The 21,516-nt window shown below is 34.4% G+C and overlaps 1 protein-coding gene across 1 annotated transcript in view; it reads right to left on the bottom strand.

The window, feature by feature from the left end:
- REV3L (REV3 like, DNA directed polymerase zeta catalytic subunit) overlaps positions 1-21,359 on the bottom strand; it is a 40,937-nt gene extending 19,578 nt beyond the window's left edge. The window contains exons 1-9 of the mRNA XM_087912950.1: positions 21,217-21,359; positions 17,217-17,454; positions 16,295-16,431; positions 11,782-15,874; positions 10,135-11,027; positions 7,286-7,374; positions 6,279-6,404; positions 5,794-5,992; positions 3,132-3,243 (exon numbers count right to left, since the gene is read on the bottom strand). Of these exons, the coding sequence (XP_087769076.1) occupies positions 3,132-3,243; positions 5,794-5,992; positions 6,279-6,404; positions 7,286-7,374; positions 10,135-11,027; positions 11,782-15,874; positions 16,295-16,431; positions 17,217-17,454; positions 21,217-21,277 (5,948 nt within the window). The 5' untranslated portion in view covers positions 21,278-21,359. The remainder of the gene's footprint in view (positions 1-3,131; positions 3,244-5,793; positions 5,993-6,278; positions 6,405-7,285; positions 7,375-10,134; positions 11,028-11,781; positions 15,875-16,294; positions 16,432-17,216; positions 17,455-21,216) is intronic.
- Positions 21,360-21,516: the final 157 nt, after the last annotated feature.

Here is a 21,516-nt window from a genome sequence, read left to right as displayed (position 1 = left end):
ACTCTTTATTATCAGCTTTTCTTCAGTGGAATCATAAAAATTGATGTCTTCTACAGTTTAAAGTCTGGCATCTATTACTGCCCTAATGTTTATGATGAATATTACTAAGTGGACAAATAATATTTCTGTGCCCATTTCCAAATTCAAATCCAGTATTTTCAATTAAATAAAATTTATAGCATGCACTTTCTTCCAGGAATTCAAGGCAGTATATAAGGCAGCCTTATAATTTTCCCCACTGATCTCAAATCATCCCATGAACTTTCATGGCTTAGAGTGGAGTTGAACCTGAGATTTCTTGGTGCCAATCAACCCTTCGACCATTATACTAGACTGGTTCTTCAATTATGTTGTAGCAAATCATGTAGAAGATTCCTAATTGACATATTGGTGAGCCTTAGTCTATAACAGTAGATTGGACTGAGATATATAGGTAAATAGATGGTTAAGTAAAATAGTTTTACTTATTTGATTTGCAAACTGCCAAAACTTCACTAAGTAAGACACAGATCAGAAGTTTATATGAAATCTAAATTATGTCATACAGTTTTGTCCAACTTTAATACCTGAGAATCTTATCTGTATTAATGTGATAATGTATTCATTGAATAATTTCAACATCCTGATAAGACAAGCAAAGTATTTATTAAATTTTAATGCAATTTAAAATTAAGATATGTAACGTGTTTCATTATAGAAATGCTACATGTTTATTGCTAGTGTTATTTTACACATAATACATTAAAAGGGTCACTACTAAAGTAATAGGAGTAGTTACAGCTATTAAGTTTTTTAAATTCCATTTTCAGTTCTACTTGTTGGTACAGAATTCACAGAAACTTAGTTTACAAACTAAAAACTTTCATGGAGAAAGCCACTGCAATTTAACTAAATAACTTTTCTGAGTGAAAATATATTAATATATTTCACCATCTATAACCAGAAAGTTTATCTGATAGGTGTGTGTGTGTGTCTCAGATTCAGTCCACACAGATGTTTTTGCACTAGTCATTTTGACACCATTTGGTTATTTCTGTACATTTGTTTTGTATTCCTCAGTTACTAGATAACCAAACAATAAAAACTGTAGTCAAGTACACTGAATATATATTAAGAGTTCAGCATTTATTTAGCTGTTCTTCTAAATTTTCCACCACATGCAGTTCATAGCCAAAGATTATTACACTGTATATTAGAATTATACGATTTTAGTGAAAGTTTGATCATTTCTTCTTTTCTCTGCTGTTCTAGTAAAGCTATGAAATTTTCATTTCCACTAATCACAATTTAATGTGTCACCCAAATTAAAAAAAACAATTTTTAGTCAATAATAGGGGGAACAAGAAAGGTTTGTAAACTATAGGTTAAAATAGCTTATTTCCACTAACCAATATTAAAATGTATTACAGTTGTTAGGTTGAGCAATGTAAGCCATACTTAATAGGTCAGTCATTAAATTGTTTCAGAGACAACATACACATTCAAATTACCTAGCCTTCAAATGGTAAGGCATACTACAGATAGTATAAACTTTAAACCATTCCAAACCTTTATTTTATCTGCAAAGCAGTAATGATCTTTATATGAAGCTGACTAGAACAAGGAAGTGAAAATTAATGTATTCTAATTTGTGTCTTTGTCTCATTCAAAAGAGTTATCTAACTTCTACTACATCCAACAAAACTGAATTTGCAGTGATGATAATAATTCACAATATTAACAAAAGCTAATTTGAACACTGTTTTGTCCAATACAATATTTAATGAAATTAATGTCATAGCCAAAAATAATGAGCTAGGGAAAAAATAAAAAAATCAAATATACTCAAATCCAGGTGGTCATTTATTTGAAATATAGGTTCATACATTTCAACATTGAATTATTATTTTTCTAAATAAAATCACTGACTGAAAGTCTTGATTAATTCGATTTTAGAGGGAGTGTAATTTTTATCCTTCAAACAGTAAAAATATTGTATCAAAACTATCTGAAAGTACACATCATAGTCGTCATTGGCCAGCCCTAGAAGCTGACATGCAGCATTTCCAGAAGTGTTTACCAGGTAACAACTCAGATGTTTGGTTTGCCTTTTTCATGATAGAGAAATCAGTGTGCTTTCTTCATTCAGTGAAGCCTTCAGCGGTCAAGTCTTCATTTGATCTTCAGAGATAAAGAAAAATTGTAATGTTCTATTGTTTGGAATGATTTTTTTTTTAATGCAGACAAGTGATATTTTTCCTATACTTCCAAAAGGGTGGAAGACTTTAAAAAAGTAAAAGAACAGAATCGGTTTGCTATTTCCAAGTTGTTTTGTAAGTCAGACGGAGCAGCGGATTCCCAAAAAAGAGAAAGATAAAATTAATTTCCTTACCTGTAATTTTGTCTTCTCTGAACAGGAATCCGCTGCTTCGTCAGGACCCACCCTTTGCTGGTTGCTTTCAGCAACTCTAGTATTCTGGTTTCCTGGATTTGGTCAATGCCATTCTCATCAGAAGTTTTCTAGTTGGAGAGAGAGAGAATTGCAAATGTACTCTGCCTAGTACACATTTTCCTTGAGAATGTATTCCAGCCAGAAGTTTCAAAGATTAGCTTTCTGGATAACAGTAAGACTTCAAAGCTTTGGCAGTTGATTTGAAGAAAGACACATCTGAACTTCTATAAGTGCATGATCAGAGGATGCTATAAGAACATGTAAGGAACTTGAAACGATACACCAAATCGAATTTGGAAAAGGAGAAGTTTCCCTCTGGAGAAGACATACGTAAAAAAATTCATGCCTCCCTATTTATTTTTGGCTGTATCACAAAGAGCAATGAGTTTTGCTATGAAGTTGTCATAAAAGTTACCCTTTTCCTGCCTATCGGTAGATTTTTTAAAAGCTGTATTGTAAGACAGAAGTTTTCTAGATTTCACATGCATTTAGGGATATTACAACTTCAGTACTACTGATGTGAATTCTAGTTTAGAGAACTGAATAAGTATACCTTAAAAGATAAATATATTGTTATGAAGACCCAAAGCAAACTTTTATAAAACTGTTAAAATATGGGGACATAAGAAAGAGAAGGGAGACCAAAGTTGAACAAACTTAATCAGGAATTTATAAGCTGAAAACAAAAACAGAATACTACCTTTTAATAATATTCACTACCTCCTGGAAAAGTGCTCTCTCATCAGTAGCATATGTGACTTCCAACCCTGAGATACCAGATCTTGCTAGCAAAGGGGCATGTTCTCTATTACCTGAAAAGCAAATTGAAATGCATTTATTTCTTAAGAAAAACCTGGTCATTTCAGTTTCAACAGTGAGCAGCACAAATGGTACTGCAGGCACTCCCCTTTCTCCACCTGCTGCAGACAAAGCATGAACAAGTTCATGTCGATTTTTTATTTGATTCTATCATATGGAAAAACATACACATTTTTGAATTTTTTTTAGAATGCTATACCACTGATTTTTCTAAAGTTCAAATGCTATAACTTTTCACAAACATGCATCATAATAAATCATCATATGCACCGTTTTATTAATCCATACTAGAAAAAACAACTGTTGCATTATTTACTATAATAATACTAAAAAAATTCTTTAAATTTGAATCCCTGCTACCAATCTTTTATTATTCTACATTATGAATATACCTGATTCAGAGGAAGAAAACCATGCTGCATTAATCTCTATCAATATGCACCATTTAAATATTGCTGGTCTTCACATGACAAAGAGGTAGAATATTAATCAATATAGATCTCATTATCAAAACTGCCTTGGTATCCAAGCACTAAGCTCTCTATGCAAAGCTCACCTTGCTTTCTCTTATACAAAAGATCATGGACTATCTTTTATTATTCTTATTCTTCATATAAACAGGAAACAAGCTGATGGGAAGGATTCTGGCTAGAAGTGAACAAACTTAATCAGGAATTTATAACACTACAATGTAAGATAGGGTAGATTCTCCTTGAGGACAGTGCCAGACTATGATGATCAACTGAGATTAGGAATGATCAGTGAGCATTATGAAACATGGCTTTTTAGGCAATTACTATGTAACCTAAGGCCCATCCGTAGGACAAATGGAAAAATATTCAATAGTGTTAGAAACTAATTGATAATCACATCAAAACAATTAAAAACAATTAAAAACACATTTATTACTTTTAGTTCCAAGTAAATTATTTTTAAACAGCCACACAGTACATACATGGCCAAAATCAAGTTGAGGTTGAAACACTTTCATAGATGTTTCTATTTCAATTTGATCATGATTTTTGTTACAATGGTCCAACATTAGTCAATGTGTTTTTAGAATCTAAAAAGTTTATGGTAGTATTATCACAAATGAGATTTTACTTTGTCAGGCAATGGTATCTTAAATAAATCAAAAATTCAGTACTAATAACTCTGCAACATTAAATACAACTTCTGCTTTTTAAAGAAAATGTGCTAAATCTATTATGGTTGAATTCAGTCTATGTTTTCTTTTCAGTTTCTGAAGGCAGCCTCTAGAAAGATATAATTTACTAAAAACAATCTGTGCTTTAAAATTAAATATTTTAAAGAAAAATGCTAGCAAAGGATGCTAAAGATAAGAATAGGAATTACTTAATAACCAGAAATAAAAGTGGATGAAAAGATATGTTTTGTTATCATGTTATGTTATTCAGAACTTTAATAACAGCATAGTTACTGAATATAAATCTAAGAGTTTATTACTTTATTCTTGTAAGTTATTACTAGTTTATTACTTTATTCTTAATACTTAAGTTTAAGTATTTTTTTTCACTAGCCTAAACCAGTGGTACTCAACCTTTAACAGCTGGAGAGCCACTTCACCATTAACTGTTGCAGAGCGTAACATCAAACGTGAACATTGCAATCTTTTCTTCATGGTGCTACCTAATTTTTGGTGGTGTTTTTCACCATGTACAATATTTACTGAAACATGTCATGGCATATCATTTCTCCCCAGTGCTGTCATCCTTGTTTCTTATTGGTTGCTGGGAAAAAAAGGGAGGCTTCCCATTCTCTCCCATAGCTGCTGGGCTGGAGTGATTTCTATTCTTACCTGGCAGGGGAATCCCAGCAGCTCCTTCGCTTTCCTCCTATGGGAGGAGGTACTTCAGTGACTCCCACACTGTCGGTCCTTTGGTTAGTGCTCCCCGCGCTGCCTGATAGAATGGAGCGCCGATCAGATGCCTACACTGCGAGAGCCGCCTGTAGGGCCTCAAGAGCATCCAGCTCTAGAGCCACAGGTTGAGTATCACTGGTCTAAACAAAGCCAAAAAGGTACAATACAATAAGGGCCCTCTTTAGACCCTACAAAGATCAGAGAAAACCACACAACAACCCTTATGCAACATTTAACATATTCCGTGTTCTATCGTTACTCAAACCAATTAAGACAGATTACCAAAACTGAATTCCTTGAACAGTCCTAGGAAATTAAAAAGGACTAGTTCAGCACAAGAGTTTTGAGGCCTGCCATCTAGGATATGCTTTCCTCTTTATATATCTTCAGGACTTCTGCAGGAGCATGCTATAAGATATTAAACACTGTTTAATATACACTTAAGTAGGTGTTAAGCATTATAGCCCTTGCAAATGTTCATAAAAAGATATAAGGTGGAAACCATCTACTATGTCCATGATTCTACAATGAGATGACATGAATTTAAACACTAGCGAACATCATTCAAAACCACATTTTATTAAATATGTTTATTAATACCTAAATACATAAATTCAAAATATTGGCATTGATTTTAAAGAAAACAAAACGAAATAAGGACCTTGGCTGGAGATAGATCTTGTTCTGTCTTTATCGATCACTATAGCACCGGTGATTTCCATTTTCTCAGTCTCTGGCAATGGTGTGTCAGATGAGATGCAGTAGAATAAAGCACAGATAGGGTCAAATTCAGGATCCGCCTCCAAATCTCTTCTTGTTCGAGCATGCAATTCTATACTTAGCAGTGTAAGATACTGTACCTACACAGAAAAGTTTACATTATCTTTACATAATTTAAAATAAAACATTATAAGCAAAACCTTTATCAACAATCAAGCATGAAATTATCCTTTAGTTTAGCTGATTAATGTGAACTTTTTCAGGAATCAATAAAATCATGTAATTTAGTGGTAATGGATAAATCAGTGAGTACCTAGGAATATTAGCCAATCTTGATTTAAGTACTTTCATTTTGAAAACTTCAAAAATGATCCGAAAAACATATATTAGGTATGTAAAGCATTTTCAATTAAAAAAACGAGTTACCTCATGTAAAGCCTTTGCTTCTTGAAGGTTTTGTACACTTATTTTAAAACCATAAGAATTGTTCAAAGATGGTCCTTCAATCTGAGAAGTTTCTTTCTTTTGAGTATTTATGGTAGCGAACTGGTTCTGTTTAAATAAAACAACAAACTTCTAATAATTAAGGCTAATTTTTTGATAATTTAAATAATTTAACTCTCACAATCTTATTCATGTTCATTCAACTGGTGTGTATAAATAAATACTCAGATCATATTCCAAGTAGAAAATAACTGCCATATTGTTATCATTTCTAATGCTTTTTACAATTCCAATGGGAGTCTTTTTCTGTTAACACAAGACTTACAACTGGAAAGTGTCTTTGAAATAACCACATAGATAGGGAAAGCTTGTATATTCCCCTCTTCAATATGCTGTGCTCAATTATAGCTGATTACAAAAAACTGGGAATAGCTGCACAGTTAATACTGACTGCATCAGTAACACTGTGGTTTTAGCATTTACAGCTACATGTTATAGCCACATAAATTGCAACCTATACCACATACACTGTTTCCTAGGCTGTTGCTAATGCTTATTAACATATCCTTCAATCAAAATGATCAGACTCAATATATCAAATGTGTTCTTCAAACATGAAAAATTTAAGTTCCCCCAAAAAGCATTACATGTAATCAGTTAATTTTTAAATGCATTTTCAATAGGAAATGCACACTTTTATGTGTAACAGCTAGCAACAAGTTTTCGTATTAAGTCAGCAGAAATGAATCTAAAAGTGATTTCTGATATGGTGTATCACAGAAAGTAATTTTACAAATAATTCCTAGTAATTTTCAGTATTCAAAGGTATTTATTTTACTCTACTAGGCTCATTTCAGACTGCCCTATCATATAAACTTCCACAAAGAAGTTAATCTAGAATGAAATGAAACAGGATAATCTTAAACAAAAACTTGAAAGACAAAAAATAAAAAGCCATGTTAGTATAAAGTTTCATTCTTTCTTCTTACCTTAATTTGTGTTGTTAAAAGTACTTTACGAAGTGCATCAACATTTTTTCCTCGTCTAGAACTAAATTTTTGAACATCTCGTCCTATGGCTTAACAAAGAATATTAATTTGTATTATACAAATTTCTATGCATTTCAGTTCATGTTTTAAGCAGCTTAAAATATAATGAGCATGCATACCAACAAAACAAGTAAACTGTAAGACCAAATTACATAAATACAACTCTGAATTAATTTCAATTCTTGGCAGAACTGTATAGTTTCTTGTCAGGAATATTACAATGATAATCAAAAGTCCCTTCCAACTCTGTTATTCTATATTTATGCAATGGATTAAATTATGTACAAAAACTTTGAAGTTTATTTTAATTAAAAAGTTGCAGAGCACATGCTTTGCTTTCAGAACCTACTGGTTCAATCACTGGCAACTTCAAATAGTGAGTAAAAATAAAGAGTATTTTCCAGATAGAATACAAGTTGTACGTGAAACAAGCAAATGTTAACCCCAATACTAAATCACGGAATGACATTTGATCACATTTTATTTTGATCTCATGTAAATTAGGTAAAAATTTTGCAAATTCATTAATGGTTTATTTACTTGGTTATATTTAAGATGCCAATATCTTTATATATTCAAATATTTGGGTATTTTAAATGAGTAAATATTAAATGACTATCCTTTATGTTTAAAGCCATATTTAATATTGTCTTTTTGAAGGATGGGTAGTCACTCTAGTCTTGAAGGATATGGTGATATGCCCTCTTTTCAAGAGACCATCACTGAACTTCTCCTTTCTGGACAATTAACACCTGGTTTGCAATCTATTCTTCTCTTTGTGAGGAAGACTGTGGAAGTTATTTAGGTGGCAGCTACAAATCTTGGAGAAATGATTTATCTTGGTTTCAGATAGAGATATAGTAGATGTAAGGATAGTTGTGCCTGTCAGTGATTTTTGTGGAGCTGGGATGGGAATGGTACATCCATCCTTGTGCTCCTTGATCACGCAGCAGCTTTTGATATCACTGACCACTGAATCCTTCTTAACCAGCTGCAGGGTTGGGAGTGGGAGTCACCTTGTTGTAGCAGCTCACCTATTTCCTCTGTGACTGTTTTCAGTTGGCAGTAATGGGAGATCATGTTCACAACCTCTCACTTGTAGAGCAATGTAAAGGTGTGTGGGAATAACCTTGAGAGATAGGAGGAAAAGCTGCAGGTTGTGGTGCTGCTATTGGTTGAAGCAAATTTTGTCCCAGTTGTTGTGTTAGTTGTATCATGATGTTCTGCAAATGCTTACTTGTATATCTACTTGTTGTTGGTTTTGCAGCAATCCTGCAATTTAGGGGAAGAGAAGTGGGCGCTGGGGATTGGAGGCCATTTTTAAAACTCTAAATGAAATCTTCTGCTTCTTTTAGGAAGAGGAAACTAGCAAGAGTGATCTTGCTCCTTGTAGTCCAAACAAGAAGCACCAACCATATACTAACACTATTTTTATTGTAAGGCTACAGTAAAAGAACCTTGCAAGTCTGAAAGCATTTTTCTCCTTCTATAATTTTACTTTCTAAAAAACTGGGAAGGTCCCTTCTAAGACACTTCCATATTCTTCTTCTGTGGGCTGAGATAACTTTCGAAGTTATTCCCACACTGTATTACAGAAACCCCAGGTTCAAAACTCTGCCCCTTCCTTGTAACATCTAACTAAACTGTTGGATGAGATTATCCATCAGTTCAGGTTTTGTTATCATGAGTACTCTAGTAATACCCAATTTTTCATTTCAACTCCAGGCTGCACAGGGGAAACGGTCAGTTACTAAATCTGTGTCTGGAGGCCATTTAGATCTGAATGGAGAGAAACAGACCTTTGCTCAAGCTGACAAGACTGAGTGGCTGTAGTATTGGGTTTCCCTGTGTTGGGTAGGTTTTCACTGTTGGTCTTGGATGGATTTGAGATTAGTAAGCAACTCTCTGGTCTTCTGGATTTGATGAGCAGGTGGCAGCTGACACACAAATTCATCTTGTGTGCCACTTGTCTCTTTTTCTCAACTATAGATAAGGTCCTATAGTTACTCATGCCCTGGTCATCTAACAATTGGAGTTTGAAATGTGCTCTACATGGGGCTGCCCTTGAAGATAATTGGAAAGATGCAGCTATTTCAAAATGCAACGGCCTGAGCAATCATAAGTATCTGTTATGCCCATGTGTTACTACACAAACTGCAGTGGTTGTCAGTTGGCTTCAGGGTGCAATTTGAAATATTGGCCCTTACCTATACAGTCCTTTATGGCATAGGAACTCATTTTCTTAGGGACCACATGTCTGTAATAATTTCTGCTTATTTGGTACATTCAGGCAAAATAGATATGCCCCAGATCCCCTCGATTAAGAACTGCCATTTTGGGGGATTGAAGAAGTGTGCCTTTTCTGTCTCTGCCCTCAGCATTTCCAAGAGAAGTATAGTGTTAATTTTCCTGGGACTCCAGGCTCTAAAGACCAAGCCTGGAGCTAGTGCCTCTATGGAACTCATCGGATTTTTATTGGTTTGGTTGTGTTTAGTTGGACTGTCACTTTTTGTTTCATGCTTTTAACTTTTAAAATCTGGATACTGTAAGTCACTCAGGTGTTGTGGGGTGGGCAATCATAATAAACTTAATAGAATAGAATAGAATTATTTATTGGCTAAGTGTGATTGGACACACAAGGAATGTCTTGATGCATATGTTCTCAGTGTACATAAAAGATACATTCGTCAAGAGAATGTATAACAAGTATACAAGAATATTACAACACGGAATACAGTAACTAACTGAATTTAGTTTTAATTGCTGTATTTCTTTGATCATAAGCTTACCTGATAACGGAGTAAATCCAAGTGCTTCTGGTATTCCTTGAGATATATGCTCCCTGATAGGTGTACTATGAAAGTAAATATCAGAATTGCCATCTGGTTCTTTGTTCAATGGGGAGACACAGAATGGTATTTTATTTTCCTTTTTGACAGATTTCTCTTCTTTCTCAGCTACAGATTTATTTTCTTCTAGAGAAGACAATATGCCCTCCGAGTCTTCTAAATTCGATTGCTTAGAATTGGTGGATACAAGTTGTTGCCAGGGAGGAAGTCCTGGTGAATCAGGAGAACTATAATTGGTACAATCTTCCTCTTTTTTATCCTTATCTATTGCTGCAGTGACAAGTGGTGTTGTCTTTACTTTAATGGTAGACTTACTCATTTCAGAGATATTTACACCAAACTTTTCCATGGTTTGAGGTGATGTGGGATTTGAAGATGAAAAACACAGATCTTCTAATTGTACAGCAGGTTTGCTTGGTATACCAGAATTCACAGCAACCTTGACTATCTGATGACATAGATTCTTAGGCAAAGACATATTGTTCAAACTCTCGCCAATCTTTTCTATTTCTATTGATTTGATGATAGCTCTTTTTTTTAAATATTCATAATCTTCTTTGGCTTGAAGCCATGACTGAATTTGCTGGTAGCTTGGTGCACATTTGCAAGGCATAATCACTATCTTTTTGTCATTAATTTTACGGGTGTTCCTTTGTTTTATATCAGTAGAGAATTGGCTATTTCGAAGGGGAGAACCAGGCCTAGGACTCTGTGCCATTGCCAAAAATGCAGTCTTCCAGAGTTGTAGTCCCTCCAAAGAGAAATCTCCTTCAAATTCAAGTAGATCATTTGGAAGTCTAGATTCTACTGTAAGTACTCTTCCTCCAATCTCTCTGTAAAAATAATTGCTTTAATTATTTTTCTCATATACAGAATTTATTTTACTAGTAGTCTTATTTTTCCTTATTCTTTCCATCCATTTAATATCATGCAACTATACATTTATTGTATAATGGAAGCTTTCCTATCTTCTATTGAAGCCCTCAAATCTATTCTAGAAGTCTTCAACCTCCAACTCAGATTTGAAAAGAACAGAGCGGTGAAGAAGAACAGAGAATCTGATTTACCAGGAAAAAGTACTACCTTCAATACAAAACTACTGTATACAATAAATAAACATACAAATATACAATACATAATAAAATATGGTTAAATTACCTAAGCAAAAGAACAAACTTAAGTCAATATCCTTTAGGTTCTAAGATAATAAATCCAAGGTAGTAAAGTTAATAATTGACTATGAATAATTTTGTTGATACCCAAGAATATTTTTCTAAAATGATAATTTATCGAGTTTCATTTAAATACTTCTGAGTAATACCCAATCATTCCTACATGTTATGTTCACAATGATTATTTAACTACACAAATAAACAAGAGTGTGTTACATTTATAGCTGAAATTTAATTGTGATTCTATGTAACTCTAACCTTCACCTTGTAGGCCTGATAGGTCCAGAAAGGAAGGCTATATTAAATTGTATCCAACTTTTTAATTCTTATGTAAAAATGTAAACATTTCTATTGATATAAAAAAGAGAAATATGATTACAGAAAGTCATATTGACTATCTATATAACATCATTACCTTGGCTTTTCAGGTACATCAGAGGGGTTGCTGCAAAAAGGTTCTTGATAAATTGTTTCTGCCAGATCATGATCTAATAAAGTTGACATGATTTCTTCACGACTAGGAGGTGACATTAGAGGTTTAAGGATGTGAGCAGCACGAGCTGTAGAACTTCCATTTTTTGACTGTGATGGAGAGCTTGTAGATCTAGGTGAACTGTCAGGGGTTGCTGTTAATCCCTCATTGTTTCTTGAAATATACAACTCTAAATCTTCAGAAGCAGCATCTATAAGTTCACCATCCGGAGAAGATAAGATAGAAGAAAAAGAAATACTAACTGAATCAAGCAATTGCCCAGGTTCAGAAATGACTTCTTTTCTAAAGGGATTTTGACTCCAATCACCATTTGGAGATGAAAGATTAAGAAAAATTGCTTTCTTCATAATATGTCTATCCAACTGAAGTTGTTCTTTATGGCACATTTCAGCCTGCTGACCATCTGCTGGTGAACCAGGTTGAGATGTAGGTGGAAGAATGGTTTTCCACTGATTGTGGAGAAGATTTTCATTGTTTTCCAGACATCTTTTATCAAAAAGTTGAGGACTATGTTGGCCAGATCTTAACCAAGATTGAGGATCTGAATTATGTATATTTTCTTCCTTAGGTATTTTATTATGATTTAAAAATTCAGTTTCTGCTGCTTGACCTGGATAATGATCCTGAGCTACATCACTCAGAAACTTCTGTGGTAAATTTTGATCTGCTGGGACAAATTGACTTGCAGAATACAAACTACAAAATCCAGTCTGCCCTATGGCATTAATATCAAAATTGTAATTATGATCAGGTGACAGACTATCTTCAAGTGAGTAACAGCTTTCAAAACCAGCATCTGAATAAAGAATGGAACTATCAGCAGGTGTAACATGGCCAGTTTTATTATTTAGTTGTTTTGCTGTGTCTTTTAAAAGCTTGACCACCTTTTCTTTAGATTTTTTATCCCTAGGAATACGAGGTTTTCTTGAAGATGCAACAGAACAAGTTTTTTTAGCTGGTTTATTTGAATCAAGAGGGAAGGAGGCATCTATGTTCGACTGAGATTTAGCTGATGCTTGTCCATGAATGTTGTTCATCTGCATTTTCTGTTGTCTCTTTTGGAGTAATTCTTTCAGAACTGCTAAGCCAGAATGTCCTTCAATGATTGCTGAAGGAGTTACCAGACCCTTGCTCTTACATTGAGAATCTGTTTGGGCTTGAGATATTGTTTCTGACACTACTTTTTGTTTTGTATTTTTTTCAGGGCTAAAATGTGACACATCCAATATAAATCCCTTCTGTTTCTGTTCCCATTCTGATTTGTTCACTGGACTTCTTAAAGAAGCTACAAAGCATTTTTTTTGTAACTGAAACGATCCATGGCTTTCCTCAGGTTTTAAAAAAGAAGAAATATGATCAGCATGCTTTGTTGCTTCTGACAAATGAACTATTTGCTGCTGATTATCTTTGCAACGCAGGAAATTACCAGGATGAATCTGATCACTATTGATCACATCAGAAGAAGAGTTTTCATTTACTTTTCCCACAGAGGATAAAAGTTTGTTTTGTGAATTTGAAACTTCTTCTGTCTTTTTAAGTGCATCCTTAGAACTATATGCCTTCAGTGCTACCTGAGATATATAGTTACACTGGTCATATACATTATTCTGAATCGAGGATTCTTCCATCCTAAATATACCACTCTGACTATTAGATCTTTGGAAATTTATTTTGGCTTTTTCCCTTCCAGATATCAGAGAAGCTAAGCCTGGATGAAGATCCTCTGTCAAACTGGAACCTTGGTGCCCAATAGGCTTTTCATTTTCCAACAATGATTGGAAATAAATCAATGGATTTACTTGGGCTTTAGCTGTTAATGAAAGCTGTGCTGAAGGTGGGTGTCCTGTAGAACAGCCAGTTGATACAATCTCTTTTGTAAATGGTTGTGAATTTCCCAGGTTGTGAACGTTCTCAGGTAAATCCCAGGGGTGTGGTGCAAGTTTAAGTTCTGCTACAGGAGAAATACTATTTTGACCATCTGCAATCTTCACCAATGTTGAAACTTTTTTAAATTTTTGTTTCTGTTTTGATCTTGGCTTTTTCTTCAAATTATTTCTAGGTTTATTAGACTGATTGCTTTTTTTGTTGCTTCTTATAGTAGCATTAACAAATTGCTTTCTACATTTTTTAATCTGAGTTTTTGACTGAACATGTTTTCCCACATTGGAATTAACAGTTTTACTGCTGAACCTGTTAGTATTTTGAAACACTAATGTTTCTTTTTCTAGATTACACACAATTTCTTCGGCATTTGGGTTAGTGGGAGACCAGCAACGGGGTGGGGATACATTAACTGGACTTGCACTTCTTTCTGACAGAAAACCTAATTTAGACATAACATCACTATAATTCAAGTCACAGTCTTCAGTTTCAGCACTGTATGATGGCAAAGGAGGGGAAAGAAAGGCATGAGTCCTTTTTCTGAAATACAGGGTTCTTCTAATAGTTTTACTTTTTATATTTTGTGGTTTCCCACCCAGCCTTTTCTTGGTGGACTTACATTTTGCTTTTCTTTTGTTACTTTTCTTTGGTGTTAATGGATAAATAGGATATTTGGTTGCAGGTGAATCAGGAACTTTTGGCCAGAAGTCCTTCAAAGGTGCAAGCTTCTTATATAGATTCATTCTCTCTTCAGTAAGAAATACTTGTTCTTCACTAGAATCTATTTTTCCCAGCTTAACAAGCATATTTTTCCGCCCCCTGAACCTATTAATAATAATATATTTTATAATAACAGGTGGCAATTTTCTTGAAAGTCGCCTTCGTTTTCTACATTTTTTAGAACCATCCACATTTTCATCATTTTCTACAGAATGAGGTAGCGTGATTTTTGAATTATGTATGCCCAAACTAGATTCACTGTCTTCAGTTTCGTAATTTATTTTACGTTTAGCTCTGAGTGTATATTTATTACCACACAGCCCGAAGGTTTGCTCAGATTCTTGAGCAAAATCTTCAAAATGACAATCAGTATAGCTCCTGGTGTCTGTGGATATTTTGTTTTCAAAAACTGTATGATGAACTTGAGTATCATTTGGTAACAAAATGTCTCTATCAGATATATTGCTACTTGCATTATCTTGGACATAGCAGCTTTCTTTTGCGGCTAAGGCATCCGTGGCACTTGCAGACCGCTGATTGCCAAGAACCATTTTCTTTTTATTTCGTTTTAGCTTAGACTGTTTTTTGCCATGTTGCAGTTTGTATGTCACAGGGCCCAACTTCTGCGGCTGATTGAGACAATTAGAAAGAACTACACTAGGAAAGAACATATAGTGTGTTGCCTGTTGATTTACATTTATTTTTTCAGTCTCGTGTTCCTCAAATTCTTCATATCTAAGTTTAAAGTTATTAAGGCTATCTCTGTCAGTGCTTTTTTCAGAAGAAAGAATAAGAGTCTGATTACTCTCTGAGCAAGACATAGTTTCACAGTTTACTGGTGCTGGGAAAAGGCTATTTAAATCGGTAGAGTTTGCTTTTATATTTATTTCAGAAGATGTTTTATTTTTGGAATAAACTAAATCCACAAAGTTAGACTTCTTTGTTAGAATATTTTCACTAATTTGGTGGTTCATATGCTGAGATACATCCTTTGCAACCTTTCTAATTCCAGTATACTTTCTGCTAGGCAGGTGTCTGCTTACAGAGGAGATGTCTTCACACAAAACAGGGCCTTTTTCACTTTTATTATTTTCCTGATGTAGCTTTTCAGAATGGAGGATATTGTTGAAGGACGCTGGGTATTTCATGTTGTAAATACTTTCATTTGAAAGAGAATGGATTGATAAGTCAGGTCTTATATCTATCATGCTTGGTTGAGTAAGACCTTCTAAGTCATTAGTATTCAAAACATGAGAAGAAAGGGCACTTGTGTGTTTACACTGAAAAGTTATTTTGGCAGATGATGGGGGTTCCAGAATAGCAGCATCTTTATGAAAAATTGTGGTCTTTACAGTTTTGCTTGTTGCAATTGCAGAGGTGTGGGTCCGAGAAACTTCATTGTCTAAAGGATTGTCTAGAACAGAACAGATGATTTTTTTTTACTATTTTTTCTCTGAAGTTATATTATTTAAACTATCAGCAAGTATAAAAGCATATAGTTAAAGAAATTCTAAGATAATCAAGCAGTACATAATATGGTATGAGAGATACTTTAGATAACATTCATATAAATTCACAATATTTATAACAAGATTATGGAAAGTCCCTAACTTTTGACAACTACATTAATTCTGGCTACTTAATTTTTGATTGGTGAACCACTTGAAAATATTGGCTCAATGTTATTGGGGTGGTTGAAAACAAACTCAACAGGTTCACCTAAACCTAACTTTGTGATATATGTGGGACAAATATATGTGACACAGAGATTATAATGAAGAACTATTGTTTCTGTGAAAAATGCAACTTACAAAACCCTTTTAAGTATACTTACCACCATTTTCATCTGCAGTTCCATCTAATTGAGGTATAGAAAGGCTTGCTAGAAGCACATTATCATTCCAGTCCATATCATCTTCAGAAGAACTATCATCTTCACCTGAACTTTGATTTCTACTTCTGCCCATTGACCTACAAGAAATACAACCTATTTTACACATTTAAAAACTTTTGACTACAATCTGGTAGTTCAATAATTATAACACATTGAATCTTGCACAGAAAAGACAAATCTACAAAATTCACTTTCCAGGTTGATGACAGTCTGATGAGTATTATTGTTGTGATCAGATAATTTCCTACTCAATCTAAGACTGTATTCCCTTCCTGGGCAAAGTTACTGAGGTGAAATAGCTGTTAGACTGAAACTAAATTTCTAGATAAATTTCAACTACAGTTTAAGTTTGAATAACAACTCTCTTCTCCATTTACTATTAGAAGGCTTTTGCTGAGACATAGGTAGGCAAAGTTGATTCTTTACTATTTTTAATACAATTTATCAGAGCATACTATAGAGATGCTTTAAATTTAATCGTACCTGTTTTAGTGAGTTGCAAATAGATGCTACACGTGTCTTCTAACGCATCTCTTTCAAATGAAGCATTGCATAGGTTTATTTCTTCCCTCCACCAATAGGCTCGAGGTTTTTGAAAGTATGACAATTGGGGCCAAATAATATTTAGAGAAAAGCAGTGTGACTATACTTTAATTAGGACTTCTATATTACCTTGCTTAAAGTTGTATCTACTGCATATTAGATTGACTAAGTTTACATTTATTCCTATACCTTGTCCTACAGATATTTTCAGATATTAGATCATATAGATTACATAAATTTTCTTCAGTAGCATGGAAGGTTCAACAGAGATTGATCAGTATTTTTATTAAATACCCAATTGTACCAATAAAGAATATACCTTCTCTTTGCATCAACATCATTTGAGCTGCTGTCCCATTGTTGGGACATTAGCAAACTGAGCTCCATTTCTTCTTTTTCAATCTGTGGCTCATTTTCTTCATCATCACTATTCTGAAGATTTCTATAATGTCCAGAAGAATAATGCTGTGATGATGCATTTTGTTGTACCATCTCATATCCATCATCTTCCAATCCAGCTAAAAGGTGAATCATGGCTTGATCAGCACTGTTATTCACTATAGGAAAAAAAAAATTGTATTTGATTTTTTTAAACAACCTGTTAAAAAACAATATCTGCATTGGTTTTTGTTTTAAAACCTTACAATCTCAATGCTATAGATGAACAAAAACACACAAGATTTTTCATTTTTATTATCATTTGTCTCATGTATCCTGACGTGTTTACTGAATGGTGGGATACAAGCAATAGTATGTTGACTTGCATATTCCATGTTGAGTACAAATCAATTTCTTATTTATTTAATCATATGATGATGATGGTACATTAGCCAAGAGACTACAGGGCTAGTACAGAGTAGTTATTTGACTCCCTAAGGCTGCTAGTCCATTTGCATGCACCACAGAGGGTAAACTAGCTCTGCACTCAGAATGGTAAACAGTGTTCTTCAGTGTCATCTAGGGCTTTTCCCCTGATGTTGCCTCGCAATTGGGGGTTGCATTTAGGTAAGTCGTGCACCAGTTGAGATTGTACTTTCATACGAAGTGCCATTATTTTTCCCACTGAAGTGGTACCTATTTATCTATTTGCATATAATGTGCTTTTGAACTGCTAGGTTAGCAGAAGATGAGGCAAGTGATGTGAGCTTACTCCCTCATGTGGTACTAGCACTTGAACTGCTAGAGCAAAAACCATCTCCAGGTTTTAATCCACTAAACTAATACACCTTTTTACAAATGAATGGTGACAATGGAAAAAAAACAGCTATGAGTTGGGGAAAAACTGGGCCACCTTCTGAATGAATGCAACCTGGAAGAACAACATATGTTAGATGATATGAATGGACTAATGGGAACCAGACAAGAAAATGCAGAAAAGTAATTTAATAAGTGTTTTTCAGAAAAAGGTTCATTTGTTTCAAATTCTTGGCTTCAGCATATTTATACGTACATATAGCAAAGGAAGGGATCTAAAGCATTATTTGTTATAAAAGATTGAGAGAATTAGTGAAGAACACCAGAAAGAAGAGTTATTTAAAGTTGGACAGCCACATCTGAATGTGCTAATAATGGATTTGTGGGGAGGGGTAGATATGGAAAAAGAGACATGAAGGAAAATAAAATGAAAGAATGACTGAATAAGAGTATAAGTTTAAATACTACAAGATAAATTCCAAGGGAGAATATGCAAAAGGAACATACAGAAAAAGTTGTCGAAAATACTTGAATTAGTATTAAAATATGGCTTTAAAGAATGCTATCAAAGAGAACAAGGGTGAGAGGAAGACAAATATGATATTAATGGAAATAAAAATTATATCAGAAGTGGGTGAAAAGGATTTAAACAGTCTTCAGAAGAGTGTACAGAAATGATGAACTTATTTGGGAGGAAACTGAAGGAAATATTTTAGCAATTTGCAAGGAAATGATAGTGATATGTTGAAGAATGCTATTGAAAGAAATATTACAAAATGTCCATGTCCAGGAAAGAAGTCGATGAAAATGCAATGTAAAGGTTGAAACACTGTAAGTTTACAAGATCAGAAAAGGTACCCAGGGATGAGTGATAAATGTTGTGTAAATTTGGCTGACGACATTGGGGCATTGAGAGTCAAAAGAGTGCATAGGAGTCATGGGGGAGTGCTAAGAAGTGCCATGACAGTCACGTAAGGTCCATAGGAGAATAACAAGGGTCAAGAAGGGTGCATGAGAGTGCCATGATGGTCACGGATGGCATGTGAGGAGGTGATGTGGGTTGCATCAGAAAAGGTACATGTGACTAGCATGGATTGGGGATGGTGCATGAGAATATACAAGAGGTGCTACATGGATTGGGAAAGGCATGTGGTCAGAGCAGGTCAAGGAAAGTGTATGGGCAACAGGTCTGGGGCAATACAGAGAAGTGGCATGGATTGAGAATGATGCATGGTGGTTTCTTCATCCCTTCTTTCCTTCCCCCCTCCCTTTCTAGCAGGTAAGTAAGTGGCTGCTGCTGGATAGGGGGGAGAGCAAGTATTGGAGAGAAACTGGCCAAGCTAGGGGGAGGAGTCAAATGAATAATTAGTCTAGAAACCCTATATGGGCACAAGAAGGCAAAGGCCAACCCCCTCCTTAAATGCCATAAACCTCTAGAAAAAGTACAGGGAAGAGCAACCAGGATAATTAGGAGACTGGAGACTAAAGCATATGAAGAAATGTTACAGAAACTGGGCATGGCTAGTCTAGTGAAGAGAAGGACCAGGGGAGACATGAGAGCAGTGTTCCAATAGTTGAGGGGCTGCCACAGACAGGAAGGAGTCAAGCTATTTTCTAAAGCACCCAAAGGCCAGACAAGGAATAATGGATGGAAACTGAACAAGAGGAAATAAGGAGAAACTTTCTGACAGTGAGAACAATCAACCAATGGAACAGCATGCTCTCGGAAGTTGTGGGAGCACCATCACTTGAGACTTTTAAGAGTTTGGAGTCCTATCTGTCAGAAATGGTATAGGGTCTTGTGCTTGGGCAGGGAGTTGGACTAGATGACCTACCAGGTCCCTTCCAACTCTGATTATCTGTTTAATCTGAACCTTATCTACTCTAACCAAGGTACAAACTTTCAGTCTGAAAGTTGAAAATTCAGTCTGAAAATTCCTGTGTATAAGCTTGAGAAATAAACAGCTAACTAAACTCTTCCCATGTGTATCTGGTTGCTCATGCCTGACAGCAAGGGACTGCAAGAATGGTTGGGAAACTATCATGGAACATTGAAAATGAAAATCAAATGACCACAGTAGCAGCAAGTAGCATTGAAACAGCCACAACTTCCCCGAATGTCATTCCTTTGGGAGTCACAGGTCCCAGATTTTGGACATGTTTTAAGTTTATTCAGCTATACTTCACATTTCTAAACTTCCTGTCTCCCTCAAAGAAGCACTCTGGTCAGTGTATAGTAAACATCAAAATCTAAAACTGTATGTAAACATTAAAATGTTAAAAAATTTAGAATTAAAATTTTTAAAAAGTTATTAAAAAATTAAGGAGGCAAAAAAACCCTTATTAAAAATTAGTTGCCAAAGGCAAAAGGAAGGCGTTCATGGAATCTACCAACTCTACAATTGCATGCTCCTTTGGATTTCCCACAGACCTCTGTTTTAACTCCTTTTCAGATCAGGAGGTTGGGGGCCTCAGCAAGAGCTTTGTGTGTGTGTGTGTGTGTGTGTGTACACATAAAAACACACACACACACACACACACACACACTTATTTATTTTTTAAAATAAGTCTGGAGATCACAGAAATAAGAGAATAAAAAACCAAATATTTAAATATCAATAAATATGGATGGAAAGGAAAGAGAAAATAAAAAGTTATATTTGGATAGAACTGATGAGAACTTTAAAGAATAATCAGGAATGTGTGAATAAGTTTAAGGAAGTGGATAGAAGCAATTATAATTTGCAAGAACAGAGAAGAATAGAGGGGCATAGTATTGTAAAAAATAATTTCCTTTTCTCCAACTTTTTGCCTTGAATTTCTTTTGCTTAATAATTCTTATTCTTTCCCAACATTTTAGTTATGTGTATAATGTGATGAGTATTGAAAAATACAAACAAAATGCATGGATATACTGTAAATAATAAAAATGGAACACACTAATTATTCTTATAGTACTTTTTAATTATCTGATTTCCTGGTCTTTTAAACAAGCAAGACAAACAGGGTGATTAATATAATAAAGTCACACAAATTATTATAACCAAAATAATTAAAACACTTTAATATCTATGTCTAAATATTCTTAATCCTTACTTAGAAAAGCCTTTGTGAATTATACTTACTAAACACAGGAGTATTATTAAATCTCTGAGATACGGGTTGGAAATATTGACTATTTTCCATTATATTCAAAATGGCTTCTTCATTTATAAGTGCATCCTCTTTATATTTGCTCTCAGACTCTTCTAAAAAATGAACAAGGATTCTAGGTAAGCTGCCAATATTGTTTCAAAATATCACAAGACTATCAAATTCTTACAATGTGCATTTACATTTTTTGAAGATATAATATATTGGGAACATGCTTGTGGTTCAAGAGAAGTAAGATGTATTTATACTCCATTTTAATAAAGTGGTCCATA

The sequence above is a fragment of the Pseudonaja textilis genome, chromosome 1, assembly GCF_049901715.1.
Source record: "Pseudonaja textilis isolate UNSWEBS1 chromosome 1, rPseTex1.2, whole genome shotgun sequence".
NCBI lineage: Eukaryota > Metazoa > Chordata > Lepidosauria > Squamata > Elapidae > Pseudonaja > Pseudonaja textilis.
This window is presented reverse-complemented; position numbering and strand designations above follow the sequence as displayed.